The sequence below is a fragment of the Grammomys surdaster genome, unplaced genomic scaffold (genome assembly GCF_004785775.1).
Source record: "Grammomys surdaster isolate TR1022 unplaced genomic scaffold, NIH_TR_1.0 125231, whole genome shotgun sequence".
Classification (NCBI taxonomy): Eukaryota; Metazoa; Chordata; class Mammalia; order Rodentia; family Muridae; genus Grammomys; species Grammomys surdaster.
In genome coordinates this window covers 577,296-594,590 of record NW_021620120.1, presented here as the reverse complement: position 1 = coordinate 594,590, position 17,295 = coordinate 577,296, and the positions used below count along the sequence as shown (strand labels likewise).

The 17,295-nt window shown below is 43.4% G+C and overlaps 1 protein-coding gene and 1 pseudogene across 1 annotated transcript; one reads left to right on the top strand and one right to left on the bottom strand.

Moving 5' to 3' along the window:
- The first annotated feature begins 3,275 nt into the window (after positions 1 to 3,275).
- Positions 3,276 to 10,881, top strand: LOC114637246 (annotated as a pseudogene).
- A 733-nt stretch (positions 10,882 to 11,614) lies between these two features.
- Positions 11,615 to 13,833, bottom strand: Ubd (ubiquitin D). The gene is made up of 2 exons (XM_028785456.1): positions 13,762 to 13,833; positions 11,615 to 12,473 (listed from the first exon to the last, which is right to left on the bottom strand). Exons 1-2 carry the CDS (start codon positions 13,777 to 13,779, stop codon positions 12,006 to 12,008), a joined length of 486 nt encoding a protein of 161 aa, XP_028641289.1. The 5' UTR covers positions 13,780 to 13,833; the 3' UTR covers positions 11,615 to 12,005.
- Between the last annotated feature and the right edge of the window lie 3,462 nt (positions 13,834 to 17,295).

Below are 17,295 nucleotides of genomic sequence, written 5' to 3'. Positions count from 1 at the left end.
CATGTCACATGAAAACAGGAGCTGGTTTTGAGTGAGGAAAGCTCTAGGTTGAGGGTTGACATTGGGAACTGGAGAGACGGCTCGGCAGATAAGGGCACTTCACCAAGCACAAGGACCTGATTTGAATCCCCAGAAACTACAAGATAGAAGAAGAGAACCAACCCCCAAGGGATGTCCTCTGACTTGAACACATGTGCTATGGTTCATGAGCACATGTATGCCCACAAAAATTTACACACAGAAGATTGGAGGAGTTGGGATCAGATGTGGGAAGATACAGGAGCATGAATGCAAACCTGCAGCTGCTAGGGGTGGGGAGTCACTAGGAAGTGCCAGAGACCTGAGAGGAGGGAAGGCTTCCAGGAGTCAATGCAGATAACCTTAGCTGAGATACATAACAATGGAGTTATGAAACCTGAAGAGGCTTCCTCCGTTGAAGTGGTAACATTGTCAGAGACTCAGTTGTGTCATGTAATGTTTTTCTGGGAGCTGTCTTATGAAAGGATGTTTTGCTGAGAACAGACATATGTTGTTTTTCTTGGAACCTGTCCAGTGAAAGGGCATGTGCTGTTTTGATGGAGCAGACACTTGGGAGGGCACATGATGTTTGGAAAGAGTATAAATATAACCCAACAGACACTCTGGCATTGGATCACCTTGCTGGTCTTTGTTGGACTTCATCTTTCCAGTCTTTGCTGACAATGCTCTAGCACTGGTTTGCCTTGCCTTCTTGACTGATCTTCCCTTGCTGTGACTTTGTAGAAAGAAACTCACCAAAGAACTTCTGGTGATGTTCCAGCTGTTTCTTGCCACTTCAGCCAACTTGTGCTGATTGGCTGAGTCTCAGGGTTTTTCTGAATTGACCCACTGCTGCTGATTCTTGTTTAGTGTTTTGCTAGTGGACTGGACTACTGACAATGAAGATTGGAATCACCCTAAAGAACTACTTCTAAACAAGTACACATCCCTCCTGTCCTATTAGCCATCTTCTTCCCTTACCTCTGGTGGTTGGTGGACTAGAAGGGAGGTTGAAGCCTTAAAAACCCGTATTAAAGTCAATTTTGAGAAATCTAAGCCTACATCCTCTAGCCAGGCAGGATTCCCAGTGAAGAGATAAGAACAGCAACCAACACACAAAAGTTTTGACACAAAATATGTACTGTCTAAAAGAAGTGCAGGGACAAAGATAGAGCACTGAGGGGATGACCAATCAATAACCAGCCCAACTTGAAACCCATTCCATGGACAAGCACCAATTCCTGACACTATAAGTGATACCCTGTTATGTTTGCAGACAGGAGCCTAGCATAAATGTCCTCCAAGATGCTCCACCTAGCAGCTAACTGATACAGATATAGATATCCATAGCCAAACGTTGGACGAAGTCGAGGAATCTAATGGAAAACTTAGGGAAAGGATTGAAGGCCTGAAGTGGATAGGAACATCACAGGAAGACCAACAGAGTCAACTAACTTGGACCTCTGGGGACTCTCAGAGACTGAGCCACCGACCAAGACCATACACGGGCCGGACAGACACCTCTGGCACACATGTAGCAGATGTGCAGCTCAGTCTCCAGGTGAGTCCCCCAACAACTGAAGCAGAGGCTATCCCTAAAGCTGTTGTCTGTCTGTGGAATTCATTTCCCAACAGAACTGCCTTGTCTAGCCTCAGTGGGAGAGAATGTGCCTAGCCCTGTAGAGACTTGATTCACCAGGGTGAGAAGACAGGTGGAGGGGGTCACCCTCTCAAAGGAGAAGAGGAGGGGGGATGCAGGGAAAGACTCTGTGAGGGTGGACCAGGAGGGGGCAGCGATTAGGATGTTAAATAAATAAATAAATAAATAAATAATAAGATGCACACATAATAAATAATGTCTTGAAGGCTGAAGACTTGGAGCCAGGTCCAATGGCTCACACTTGCAATCTCAGCATTCAGAATACTGAGGCAGGAGGATTGTCTTTGATACCAAGCTAGTTTAGGCTGTATAAAACCCTGTCTCTGAAAAAATATTATTATTATTATTATTATTAATGATATTATTGTTGTTATTATTATTATTGACTGAAGCCCTAGGTTATGAGCTCCACTGTTATAAAATTTCCAATGACTCAGAACAAATACCACCTACCACCATGATAAACAAACAGAAGTCTGAATTAAATGTGATGTCCTAGGTTAGAGATTTTCTGCTCCGTGCTTATCCTCCTGAGAACCCTCTGCTTCCTGTAGCTGAATATCTCACAAAGAACAAATTTGGAGAGTGTGGTGAACACCCCTTCTCTACCATCACTGCTAAAGGATCTTGAACTCCATCAGTCCTGAGTCACATTTAAGTATGTCCACTTGACTCCATGGTAAACACCAGTCATGATAGGTAACAAAGTTCTAAATTCATTCATTCTGATTCTAGACAGGAAAGAAGACAAGGAAAGTTTTATGCTTTTTGTGTTCACATAGACTTCCAGCAGACTATGTACATTTGAAAGTTAAGACACAGCTGTGAGCTGCACCTAAGCATCCAACTTCTAATCTGGAAACTTCTCTGAGACAGCAGTCTCAGATCAATGCCTGGGTGTCCCCACCCTCAGAAAGTGTAGCTCCCAAGCAAGGACGCTGTTAGAATGAAGCTTCCTGACATATATGTCTACAAGTCAGGCATGAGCACTAAATCATCAGCACAGCTATCTTCTGATCAAGTGAGGAATGCCAATGCCTCTCCCAAAGACTCATAAAAATCCTTCCCTTTGCATCACAGATCACTGTTTTATTTGACACTATTCAAAAGATTCGTTGTTTAAGCCATTAGCTTAGCAGGAAGATCTGGAACCGAACTGACTGCTTAAAAAACAAACAAACAAAACATTGAATATCTGTCAAATCCAACTCTGTCTTTGTACCCTGTGAACAAGCTACTTTGTCATGAGAGACCTCATCTCCTTTCCTTATTTCCAAAGGCTCTTTTGATCTTCCCTAATGACCTATACGGGAGATAGGGAGTATGAATTTTTGTTCTGCACTAAGACAGGCCACCTCTTCAACAGATCGCACATACTCTAACTGTATAGTCACCTCTTATCTGAAGTGAGGCAGGAGCCTGTGGTAGTGAAACCAATAATAGCTCAGAACTATCGATCTATCAGGGTAGCATCAACATCGGCACACGTGCAAATTATCATGTGAATCAAGAATTCTGTGGGTACAACCCAGATAAAACTCCGAAGACTACTTCCCTAAGTTTCAATGAGCTGAAGAGAATATTGCTGTTCTTCAGGATGAGTGCCCTCCAGAACTGCCATCGTTTAGCCACATGGTGGCAGCATGAACTACAAAAGCTATCGTTGCATCGTTTAGCCACATGGTGGCAGCATTCGTCCACCATACTGGAGGTGATGGCTGCTGTGTTAGTGCTGGAAATGGAGGTGGATTCTGCTCCGAAATTGTTACTCTTGAAAATTGAGGTAAAAGTTTTTGTAAACAGTAACTTTAACTACGTCCCAAAAGAAGTACAACAAAGTGAGTTTGGTCTAAATAAATCATCTAAGACAAAAGACCCTTTCCACCAACCATGCGTTTAACACTGTCCCTTCCTTCTTCCCGTGGCTAAACAAGTTGCAGTAGAAAGACTGACAGTTCATTCACACCCTGAGACTCTCTCCACTGAAACTCATTAAGCTCTAATGAAGAAGAAGGTGTGGCCTTTACAGCTCTCGCCTCCATCATCAGTCTGTCCTGTTTCTTGTCTGCCCGGGTCCCACAAAAGACAAGAAATGCTTCTGGTTTTGTTTGAATTTTCTGATCACTCAGATGTTTTGTTTGTTTGTTTGTTTGTTTGAGGGGTTTTTTTTCGGTTTTTTGTTTTCGTTTTTGTTTTTCGAGACAGGGTTCCTCTGTATAACCCTGGCTGTCCTGGAACTCTCTGTGTAGACCAGGCTGGCCTCGAACTCAGAAATCCGCCTGCCTCTGCCTCCCAAGTGCTGGAATTAAAGGCGTGCGCCACTACTGCCAAGCCACTCAGATGTTTTAAATGAGCAAAAGATTCTATACCACGTCGGCATACGTAGGAGCTGAGATTTATTTCGGGTAAAAAGACAGTTTGAAAACATTGGCCACCACAATGGAGGGGTTGATTCTGAATCCCAGCCAGAGAGAGTTCTAGAGAGGGTAGGTGATCTAACTAACGCTTTGCTACAAACTCATTTATGATTTGGGTTGCTGTATGCCAGAAGTCAGGAAGGCAGAGAAAATAGGGACTGTAACTTAAAGCTACCTGGGACTCATAAAGCGGGGGCTTCCCTGGCTGAAGCAGGAGTGGGAAGGGGGGGGGGCTATAGGGAAGGGTGGTGACTAGATCACTCCCACACTGCCAAATCCAGTCTCTGTTTTGTTCTTTTATACACTGAGGCTGCCTCACTGGAGTTTCTCGTACAACTTAGCTGCATCAACAAGGAGTCTCTGTGGTCTTCCCCTAGCCTTGAGCAGGCCTGAGAGACTTTGTTTACCACAACAGACCAAGTGATAAGGACCTAGGTGGAGTTACCTGCCTTGGCTGCACAGAACCTGAAAGAAGAACTGCCCCTGGGCTTGCCTTGAGATATCTCCAGCGTGACCCATGACCAAGAACGAATTATCCCACCCATCTCTCTGGCTGAAACTAGGAAGGGTTCGGGCGGGGTCTTTCCCTTTCAATTGAAAAGCTAAACATTAAAGCATTGAGCCTTGATCAGAGAACTTTGTCTTGGCTTCATCTCTTCTCGCCCTGTCTGCCTTTCCTTCCCAGCCCCCTTTCAGGTGAACCCGGTTGATTCGTGGCCGCAGGCTGCTACAAGTCTCTTTTTCTCCACCAATTCCTTGCTGCTTCTCCTCCAGAGGGTGCTTTCTGATGCTAGTTAAGTTTTATGGGCCTTATAAGTGTCCTGGTATGTAACATCATGTTGCCATCTTGAAACACAGATACACCATATATAGTGGGGCATGGGCATGTGTATGCTACAACACAGGTGTGGAAGACTGTAGACAACTTGCAGGAGTCAGTTCTCTTTCCACCACGTCATTTCTGCGTATGGAATTCAGGTAGTCAGGCTTGGTGGCAAGTTCCTCTATTATTGAGCCATTTCACCGGCCCCAAACAAGCAATTGTAACAGCAGAAGGCAATCTGGACTGGATATCAAGAGAGATGAAGACATGAGGTAGGTGAGGGACTACAGAAATTTTCCAGATAGAAGAAGAAATAAATGGAAAGGAAAAGGGCAAAGTTTGAGATTTTGTGGGTAATTACTCCCCCAAATTTATAGCAAGAGTAGAGAGTGGATCACACAGGAAATATTCAAAAATAAAGAGGAGCCAAAGGGATTTAGGGGATTAATAGCAAACAGGAGAGGTGGCAGGTGACAAAAGCCAGTGGCACGAGCCAAAGTCTCATGTCTCATGAGGGTAAGACTGGTGTAAGGAAACAGGCCCATAATCCCAGCACTCAGTAGCTTGGGCGATGTAGTAAAATGCTGTTCTTTTTTCAAAGGAGCTTAAGTCTAAAGTATCCCGGATAGATTAAGGCTGCTCTACAGACATCGTGGCAGAGAGTTGCTGAGGGTCAGCAAATTAATCAATCAATGAGGAAAGTAGAGATAACCATAACTGGAGAATGTGCCACCTCTTGGCTCCACACCCTTTCAGAGACACAGTGCCCTGAAGGGATAGTCTCTTCAGGATTTTCCTCCTCCATTCCCTCAGGGAATGTCTCTCTGGACACCCCCATGGAAAGTGCTAATTATGGGAGTGGGACAAAGATTCCCCAGAGCTGCCTCCCCTCTTCTAAGGAGCAGGGCAAGTAAATTCCTCTGTTTCCTCTCTAGTCAGAGGAGATGTCATTATTCTTACTTTCTCTCTCTCTCTCCCATTAGGTTTTAGAAGGATATTTTCAGGGCATTCACTGGCTAAGGTTAATTGGCTACCATCACAAGACTCAAGCTTTTGTCCTGTGGGTGCCCCTTATAGGTCTGTCCATTCACAGCTGGCACCTTTGCTTCTGTATGCCCATTCCACAAAAGTATTCGTCTTTCTTCCAAAACCATTGACTTATTTCTCTGCTGAACAGGATGGCACCCACCCCTTGTTTTCTTCCTGGAGTGTCTGGCTCTGATCTCGGGGACTCCTTCTAGCAACGAATACAGTCAAGTATTTGTGTCTCTTGTTAATCTTTCCCTCCGTCATTTCAAACTCACAGAATCCAGAACACGAGGAAGACATCAACATAAACTCAAGTCTAGAAACGGGGACCAGGGGTTAAACATGAAGGTAAGTTTGTTTACATTCCCCTAAGAATAAATGGTTTTGAATCTCAGAGTGTGTTCTAGAAGATCAAGGGAGATTTTAAGACATGTTATTCAACTTATAACGTATTTGTCTTCTGAAAAAAAATCAGTGGTGTGCATGTGTGTTAGAACTGTGTTCTTGGGGATTTGAGCATAAGACAAAGACATTGACTGTGGGTTTCATTCATGCCTGGAAGGCTAATGTTTTAGGGCTTGCCTAGCTGTGCTGATATATGGTTATGAAATCCCAGTGCTGAAGAATTTGACTTTTTGTAATTTGACAACTCTAGTCACCACTACTTCACAAAGTTTATTGCCATGTCTTATATTTCATCCATGTTCCAATGCTATGAGATTGTCTAGAAATAAAGACAAAGTGCTCTTTTTTTCCAGAGTAGTAGGTAACTACATGTGAAATAATACCAAACCCTGGGAGAATAAGAAAGAATATAGACTTCAGGGTGACTGAAAAATCAGAATAGATGTTGGTAAAGAATAGGCTCTCCACCTCCTGCTGGGTCAAAGAAAGTTGTGTTTAGATTACGGTCTGTTAATGGTATTGTAATTCCTGCAGCTAATCCTGGGAGTGAAGTAGAAGAAGGACAGCTGTAATAAGTACGGATCAAACAAACAATGGTGTTTGGTATTGAGTTATGGGTGGGGGGTTTTATATTAATAATAGTAATAAAATTAACGGCTCCTAAAATAGATGACATGCCAGCTAGGTGTAAAGAGAAAATTGTTAGGTCTACTGATGCTCCAGCGTGGGCTAGGTTTCCGGCTAGGGGTGGATATACTGTTCATCCTGTTCCTGCTCCTGCTTCTCCTATTGATGATGCTAGAAGAAGAAGAAATGATGAAGGAAGAAGTCAGAAACTTATTCGTGGGAATGCCATGACAGGGGCTCCAATTATTAATGGTACAAGTCAGTTTCCAAAGCCTCCAATATTATTGTTATTACTATAAAGAAAATTATACACATGGGCTGTAACAACAACATTTGCATGTCCCTTAACTTTCCAGAGTCTGGCATAATAGAATCCTGTGAATTCAGCCAAGTCCTTGGAGTTAATTAGGTTTGAGTAAAAATCTTCTATCATTTATAAACAATGTGACTGTGAACACATTTAATTTTGATCCCCTCCCTACTCTGCCTGATTTCCAATCAAGGAAATATTAAAGTCGATACATGTAGGAACATGGATCTCCATATCAAATCTGTCACCGATCTTGTCCTGGAGCTTGAGTGATCCAGAAACACACACACACACACACACACACATCTGTAGTTTCAGCACTCAGGTGGCAAAGGTAGGACAATTCTGAGTTCAAAGCCAGCTTAGAATACATAATAGGACTCTGTCTTGTAAAACAAAACAGTTTCCAAGGCCAGAGATATGATTCAGTGTATGACCAGTAAGGGGATATATATTCAACATACATGAGGCCCTGGATTCAATTTCCAACACCAAAAAGTATCAAACAATGAAAACAAAAATGTATATGCTTGTTTATAAGGCAGGGATGATAACTACTGTTATGCCAGCACTGTTCAGAGTACTCTGTGTATTTAACTCTTGTTACAGACTTATGTTACCACATGAAGAATGGGGGCACAGAGGGGTTAAGTACATGCCCAGTTATCATCTCTAAAGTAACAGAATCAAGACTCAAACCTAAGGAGTCTTAAGTCCTGGACCTTGTTCTTACTCACATTGAAACTTATTCTGCCTGGTGAGGAATAAGCAAGGTGTTGTATTCGGAGAGGGATTATTTCCTGAAAAAAACTAAAAAGCTTGATAGATTGAGGTTGGGATGCATGCCACATCATATCTGTGAAGGCCAGAGGACAACTTGAAGGAGTCAGTTCTCTTCAACTACATGGATCCCAGGGGTGGAACTCAGGCCATCAGGCAGCAAGTGCCAGGCCAGAGGTTTATGGTTCTTTTTCAATTAAAAGCAGTGAGTGTGTTCACAAGCTATCTATATGATATCTGTCATAAAACATGTATAGAAAGATTTTTGTGTAAATTTTATCCATCTCATCAACCATGATAATTTCCATATCACCAGATATTGAATTCAGTATCAATACTTAGAGCCTTGAAGTTGAGGTCCTCTTTGTTTCTTTCTCTCTTTTCTTTCTTTCTTTTTCTTTCTTTCTTTCTTTCTTTCTTTCTTTCTTTTTTTTTTTTTAGAAACAATTGACAGGAAAGCCCACGATAGACTCAAGAAGTCAAATTCCACCATTTACACGTGACAAACTTGAGGTAGAACGACGTGAAGTGATTTCTACTTCTCATATAACCAACCAACCAGACACGGTTGTTTTAGCTGAGTTCAGTTCTAGGACTGAGGACTTCTTGTTTCTGGTCTGACAGGAAGTGTCCCTTCCTCCTCCAGGCTAGCCTTGTAGTGATCCTGAATGTCACATATACAGAAGGAGGTCCTGTGCACTTGTAAGCAGCCTCCACTGCCCGCGGGGATTCGATGAGACCTTAGGGAAGGGACGAAAGAATGAAGGGACAAGAGACACAAGGAATGAGAGCAAGTCTGGGGTTCTGATCAAGCTCTGAAACTTTAATTTCGGGTGCAGGTTATAAAGACACAACAAACCAGGAAGTTTGGGTGAGGGTCACTGCTTAGGGCTATCCCACTATTGAATGCTTATTGCCCTAGACCATCCCATTGTCCTAACCAGCTTCCAGGAAATGCCAGACGTTCTTTAAGTTCCTGGGGACTTGTGAACGTCCTTTCTTAACCTTGCACTGACTAGGCTTTCAAGAACAGCAGGTAACTTCCTAGGTTCTCTTAGGACAGCAGGTAGTTTCCTGGGTTTGGCTCCTGACACTCCACAGGCTAGACAAAACTGTATAACATGTTAAAACCAAACTCATGGAGTAGGGGAATAGCCCAGCCGGATGGATGGTTGTTGGGGGAGGGGAGGATGAGGCACAATAAACTTTTAACAGGTTTGAGCAAACAGCTGTTTCTGAATCAGGCAAAAGTGATTCAGTGAACCACAGGGGGAAAACATAGGGAACATTTTGATAGGATGAACACAGAAGTAAAGCAAAGAAAGATTTGCTTGGACGCTGTAGCTCATGATTATAATTCCAGCTCTCTGGAGGTGGACTCAAGAGGATCAGGAGTTTGAGGTCATCCTCTGCTACAAGTAGAACTGAAGGACTGCCTGGGGTTCATGAGACGCTATTGAAAAGAAGGGAGGGAGGGAAGGAAAGAACCCCCACCCCCCAGGCAGGCAGAGGCAAAAGGAGGCGGGGAGGAAGAAAAGGAGAATAAAGAAAAATATTTGATTGGCTACAGTTACCATATTTGGTGTAGTCCAGTGGAAGCTCTATAGCTAGATATTTCTTGGCTGCTCTAAATGGTTGAAATTATATATATTACAAAAACATTTCCACTTTGATTTGCCCATGAAGCAGAGTTAAGGGCACCTGTGAAAACTGGCTGGCTTTGTTTCTCAAAGCTTTAACAGTTGCATAAACAAAAAAGATGGCCTCGAACTCACAAAAATTTCTGACCTTTGCCTCCCAGTGCAAGGCCTGCATCACTGTGCCCTCTAGCATTAAACACTTTTGTTTCATCCTTCCGAACCTTCTTGGAGTTTCCCCTCAGGCTAACCAAAGCTCAGCGGAGCGCTTCCTGCTGCTGGGTTTCACCGACTGGCCCTCTCTGCAGCCAGTTCTCTTCGCGTTGGTCCTTCTCTGCTACCTACTAACGCTGACTGGCAACGCGGCGTTGGTTCTGCTGGCCATTCGCGACCCTCGCCTGCACACACCCATGTACTACTTCCTCTGCCACTTGGCTCTAGTGGATGTGGGCTTCACTACTAGTGTGGTACCACCGCTGCTGGCCAGCCTGCGCGGCTGGATGCTGCAGCTACCGCGCGCCGGGTGCATGGCGCAGCTGTGCTCATCTCTAGCCCTGGGCTCCGCCGAGTGCGTGCTCCTGGCGGTTATGGCTCTGGACCGCGCGGCTGCCGTGTGCAACCCTCTGCGCTATGCCTCACTCGCCTCTCCGCTCCTGTGCCGCACGCTGGCCGGAGCCTCCTGGCTGGGTGGCCTGGCCAACTCTGCAGCGCAGACCGCCCTGCTGGCCGCGCGTCCGCTGTGCGCGCCCCGCTGTCTGGACCATTTCATCTGCGAGCTACCCGCGCTGCTGCAGTTGGCCTGCCGCGGTGGCCGCAGCGCCACGGAACGTCAGATGTTCGCCGCGCGCGTGGTCATCCTGTTGGTGCCTTCGGCGGTCATCCTGGCCTCCTACATCGCGGTGGGCCGCGCGGTCTGGGGCATGCACTCCAGCGCTGGCTGGCGGAAAGCGGCGAGTACATGTGGCTCTCATTTGACCGCCGTCTGCCTATTTTATGGCTCTGCCACCTACACCTACCTGCAACCCACGCATAGTTACAACCAGGGCCGCGGCAAGTTCGTCTCGCTCTTCTACACAGTGGTCACACCCGCGCTCAATCCTCTTATCTACACACTGCGGAACAAGGAAGTGAAGGGGGCGGCACTGAGGCTCTTGCGGAGTCTGGGGAGGCCATAGGTGGGACAGTAAAAAAACCGAGAAGGGCTCAGGGTCCCAGAAATAGGGTGCTCATAATTTTCGTCTTTGCATGAGAATCTGCAAGTTTTGTGCTCGATGAATTCTGGGTTAGTAGAGAGATACTTTTCTCTCACCGAGTAGGGTTTGGATTCTTCGGGGATGGTGTGAGGGACTCCTGAAATATATAAACACACATAAATAGTGTTGTGGTAAATGGCTCTTTCTATAAGAAGGGAAGCACGATGCAGGAGAGGGCCAGATGCACCCTCAGGAGACTTTGTAGCGGCCCTGAAGAATCCACATGGAGATAAGATGATGCTAACCTGGTGCTGACCTTTAGTTTTTCTCCAGGCTTACAAAAGACCATGAAAACTTCCACGACCTCAGCCATCAGGTGGAGTCTCTCGGGTTAACAAGGAAGTCATGGGCCCTACCTTACAGAGATCTCTTTCAGAAGTAGGATATGGTTTCTGTTCTAGGAGAGCCAGTCCAGCTAATGTAAACCTAGAGATGTGACCATGCCCACTACACTCCGTTCAGTCCATACAATGACAAAGAATGTCTGCAAATAATAGGCAATTGTGCTGGGCCTTATTAAACTGGGACTCCCATCTGCCAAATAGGATAATGGCTCTTCCCCTTCTTTACTCAGAACTTTTGTTAGGGTTAGACACAGCATACGGAGACGATGATAGTTTTTATTTCATACCAAATATCTTTAAATAAGAAGATGATGACTGAATTTCTACATCTTTATTAGACTATGATCCAGTTATGGCAAAAATGATATTCCATAACACATTATTTCTCTATACTTTATAGTTAGAACTCAATTTGGTTCAACAATCATTCATTGATCCACCTGCCCCTGCCTCCCAAGTGCTGGAATTAAAAGTTTGCACCACCACACCTGACTAAAGTTTCAGTTTTTGCTCCCATCAACAACCCTGCTAATGAACTATGTTAAAAACAAGGAATCACAGACTTGACAAATATTTTTAACCCACCCCACCCCCCTCAAATCTTTATATCATTCTCATTAATTTTTTATATCATCAAGAGATGTGATTGGTAGGAGCTCAAAGGAAATCAGCTTTGAGCTTCTCGTCACCCCATCCACGCAGTCACCCCCCAATGCAGTGCGCTGTCAGAAAGAGGAAATTGCCACTCTTGATGTTGTAGTCAGCCATGATCTTTCCATCTTCCAGCTTCTTTCCGTTGCAAGTCACAATCTGCTTCTTGGGAGTTACGGCGGTCACACTCTCGATCATCTCTTTCACCTGGGCCACCGGGCTGGATCTTCGAATTTGGAGGAGGTGCCTTTGCCCCTCGTTTCTTGACTCCACCACATACAAGGGCAGCTCTTCATCGCTGGGCTTCACCACCTTTAGGGTGAGGTGGATGGTGGTTTCCTTGTCAATTCCATAAGATGACAATTTTCTATGGGGCTTGAGGATCTTGGAGTCTAGCAGAAGGGTCTGATCCTGCACAGAGACCTTGGTTTGGGACCTAATATGTTCATTTATTTTCTTCACTTTGTCATTCTTGGTGATATCAAAGGTCATTAATGGCCATTGCTCCGAACGGACAACCTAAGCAAAGAAAGCTGTGAGAGTCATCTAAGAACACCTGCCACCCTCTACTCCCTACTCCTCAGCTTCACTGTTCGACCTGGTTAACCCTCCAGTTCCTTCCCAACAATCTGCATCTCTCCCTCTCTTGAAACTTTTAATTCCTATATTATAACCCAAATCAGAACATTAGGTTCATGAAACCAGGAGGCTTCAAAAGTTGTACACAGATCCTTAGACAAACCCAAAGCAGATTTCCAAGATTTGGCAGCCTCACAGGATGTTCTCAGCCATGACTCACACCCTCTGTGACTAATTCAGAAAGAACCCTAATTAAGTTATACGGTCTCTACACTGCTACACTCTTATTAATGTTCCCATTCGTTTCTGATAATGTCCATGTTGTGGTGATGCTGTGCTTAGTGGTGTTAATCTGTGTATCTTGTATTTTTATATCTACTGTAATAGATCATAATATCCTCTTTTAGTTAGACCAGAATCCTACTCACAGAAAATAGAAACTATATCCAAGTTTAACTTCATTTACTAAAGAATTAAGATAGGAAAGAATCTGCCCTGTAAACCTTATGAAAACTTCCTCATAACTCCATTCAAGAAATCTTCCCAACCTAGATATTCCAGATTCTTCTTCAGTGGAGGTTTTGTCCTGTATTGGATACTGCCCTGGTTGCACATTCTTTTCATTAAGGTAATGAAACAAGGTATGTCATCAATAACAAGAAAAATTATATTTACAAAGTTTTCCTTTAAAAGAGAGAGAAGCTTAAGGCTGAGAACTCTTAGGCTGAGAAAGTTATTTCCCTAATTTCACATCTTACCAGCCTCGTGAAGCACAGTGTCCTACCATTTCTCATAAGTGGGGCTGGCAAAATGGCTCAGCTGTTAAATAACAAATAGATGGATGGATGGATGGATGGATGGATGGATGGATAGATAGATAGATAGATAGATAGATAGATAGATAGATGCTCTTGCAGCCAAGCCTCACCCCTAGAACCTATGTAGTGGAGGGAGAAAACTGACCCCTGAAGGTTATCTTCTGGCCCTGACCCTGAATATACATGCACACATATAATAAATGCATAATAATATATTTTAAAAGTTTAACAAGTCAAATAAGCAACCTCTTCCTATGTGCAGTTATTAAAATGTCTGCCTTTTCTCCTGAATGTTCCTCAACCAACCACCTCACCTTCTGGACCACTGTCCCCCTCCTGAACTGTGGAACTGTATTCCCAGTATGTGGAAATACTTTTCCTTCCCATTTGTTTACCAAACCCCAACTTACACAGACGCAGGAAGCCATGTCTGCAGTCAAAGGCTGAGTGAGAAAAGAGTCCTCATGTCCTCTTATATGTGAGTAGCTGGGTTGGAAATCCCCAAATCCACTGTGTTGTCCAGTTTAGCAACAACCTTTGTCCTCAAGAATTCCTTTCACTTTTGCTGAGGTGGAGTTAATAATGGACGCTCTTTGTACACAGATTTCTCCCCTTAGTCAATCCATCTGTATTCCTAGTTCTGAACATAGAATAGCCATTCTATGATAGGAATTTTTCCCTGGTTGACAATTCCCCTACCTTCTCCCAATACTGCCTTAGTACTGCTCAGCCACTACTAATCTTGGCTTCTACTAGCTGGCTTGATAATTTGTGATGCTTGGTAGCCCTCTTTCACTGCCTAAATGAGCCTGAACTGCAGACATGACTTGGTGTCCTGAGGTACCACTTGCTGCATATATTATGCTGTAGAAATATGCTCCCCTCTTTTAACATAGGTTAGCATAGTAGGCCATTCCTGGTGTCTTGCTAGCTTAGAAAACCTTCCTTATAAAATCTTTAAACACACACACACACACACACACACACAGTTACTTTGGATTCTTGGTTCTTGAACTTCTAATACATTTCCTAACCTGACTCAGGACCTGCAAACCAAACATACTAACTTGAGAACAATTCAAAACCAACAGTTAAATTCTGACTCCTATGTTTCTCCATATGTGCACCACAGTTCCTGGATTCTCCCATCCGGACCTTGACTCTCAGATGCCTCTTCCTCCCTGAGACCAGAGATATGTGAAGGTGCTATCCCCTTACTGTTGAGATTTGGTTGAATGAGACCAAGATTGTGACTGAGCTGTGTATCCTCAGGAAACCTGATACTCCTAATATTCCAAGTTTAACATTGGCTTCTCAGGCAGTACATTCAGTGAAACTAATTTTCAAAATTGTTTATTAAACATGCTTCAGGCTTTATTTTTCAAAGGACCTGGTAAAATTTCCAAGTTTTGTTTTCTGTATTTGAAGTAGCTATGTACTATACACACACTGAAAAACCTTTTTTTTTTCCTTTTCTTGATCATGCTTTCCCCTCCCCAAATTCGTCCCAAATCTTCCTCCTCATCTCCCTACCCACCCAACTTTATGTTCTTTCTCTATTTCTCAAACACACACACACACACACACACACACACACACACACACACCAATACAAAAATGAAAAAACAAATAAGAAAAAACCATAAAGACATGAGACAAAGCAAAACAAAATAAACAGAATAAAAAACCTCCAAACAAAGCAAAATAAAGTAAAAAGTCTACAAAATATACTATCAGTTAGTAGTGGGCCAGCCACTACTGGGTATGTGGCCTGCCCTAAAGTATGGTTAATTTACCTAATGAGACTCCATTGGAGAAAGCTGATTTTCCCTTCGCTGGGCAGTATCAATTGCAGAAACTTTTTATAAGTGGGACTCCATGTCCACTCCTCACTTTAATAACATCTTAAATTGTGTCATTTTATTCTAGAGGGTTCCATTCCAAAGAACTTGGCTTACAGAGTACCTGTGCTATGTAAAGCAATCCAAAAGCTTGCTTGAATATTTCAATATCCTAATGGAAACTTATTTGAAGTTCTTATTAGACAGTCACTAGCTAAACTGAAATTATTAATGTATATGGTAAAGTAATATACTGTTTTAAAACATGAAGGGAAGAGTCCCTTGTAAAATATACGGGATGCCACTGGCTCTGCTGTTCTGTCAGCTCACTCTCTCCAGATCCCTGCTCTCAATTATTAAAATTCCAGCTTCTGACCTTTAGCTGCTACCGTTGTCCAATAGGATATTGGAATTCTGAAACATCATCAGTCTCGGGCAGAAAATGTCATCTCAGATTGAAGGTGAAAACAGCCTTGCAGTGACACAGCAGGGAGGACCTGGCAGAAGAGAAAGGAAAAGCTGCCAAACCTGGTCTGCAACAAGCTTCCTTCACATTCTAATTCCTCTCTGCAGTCACTACTTTCTTATACATTTATTCAGAATTGTTTGGGCCAGAGCCTGGGCCCTGCAGCCCTAACAACCTAGGCTTGGCCACTCGTGTCCTCCACATGCCAATAAACAAGTAACAGTGACAAGCAGGGAAAGGAGATGTATTCAAAGTGGTCACCCCAAGAAAGAGAGGGCTGAAAAGATGGCTCAGAGGTTAAGAACACAGACTGCTCTTCCAGAGGTCCTGGGTTCAATTCCCGGCAACCACATGGTGGCTCACAACCATCTGTAATAGGATCCAATGTCCTCTTCTGGTGTGTCTCAAGTGTACTCATACACATACATAAAATAAAAAACTAAATAAATCCGAGAAGGGGTGGCAGGCTCAGGTCTCTGCGTATAACAAGCTAGGCAAACTCATGAGATGGAGTCTTAGCCATTACCTAGGCTGTAGCAAGCCCTATGACAGGTGGTCGGAACTGTGTGCAATCTCTTTCCAAAAGACAAGCTTTCCTCTCCACAATCTGTCTGGCACCAGGATTCAGTCTTTCCCTTCTCCCAGCATGAGATTCCCGGGGAAATTCAAATCATCTCCTTGTCTATCACCCCAGTATGCACTTGAAGACCATGACTGTATTCTAGTTCACTTGTATCTCCAGTGCTGGCCAGCTTGTTATCTGACACAGAAAGAATAAATTAACAAATGATTAAATGAATAATAAAAAAGTAACATTTAGTGAGAATTTATATTTCTGAAATGGCATAAGATTATTAAACACGATCTCACTTGCTGTTTTCGTATCCTGGTAAAGTACTGGTATCTTTGGAGATAAACAAGACCAACCTAGTACAGTCATGGAACTGTACTAGTTAATCAATAAGATCCCAGTGTACATCGTTGCTACTCTAGTCCTTGGCTTCTAATCATTTTGTTGTTGCCTCCAAACGAAGGAAAGGGCAGAGAAAACACCCACAGCAGTTGGGGATTTCCAGTATGGAGTGACTTTGAGGTCAAGTCTAGGATGTTCCTGGGAAAAGCTACCTCAGTGGTTTCCCCACCAGAGAGAACTTAGATTCTGAGAAATGGAGTGTTTTCAAGTAATATAAACAATTAATCTGGACTCTGAACCCTTCTCTTCCTCCTGTCCCTCTTCCTTTCCACTACTTTCTCCTCTTCATCTGATTTCAAAGATAAAAATACAACATCAAGAAGACTTGCATGAAGAAGTATTTATAGATCTCAAAATCAAGCAAACTATCCCAATAACAGAGAAAAGGAGGGGATATTCTGAAATTCAGGATATGTTCACCTAACAGAAATGAAACTGAATCTAAATGCTACTAGTTACTTAAAGGTTTTTAAGAGGATATATAACCCTTGGAGTCACACTGACATTTTCCTGTCTTCCATTCAGAGTTAAGCTACTGCTATTAGCCAAATTTAATGTTTTTTAAAGTAGTTTATACCTTAAGAGATACAACATGTACTTAATTCTGTTATAGGTAATATTATGTCTTAAAATAAATATTCCAAAGTGAAGTTATCACAGACTA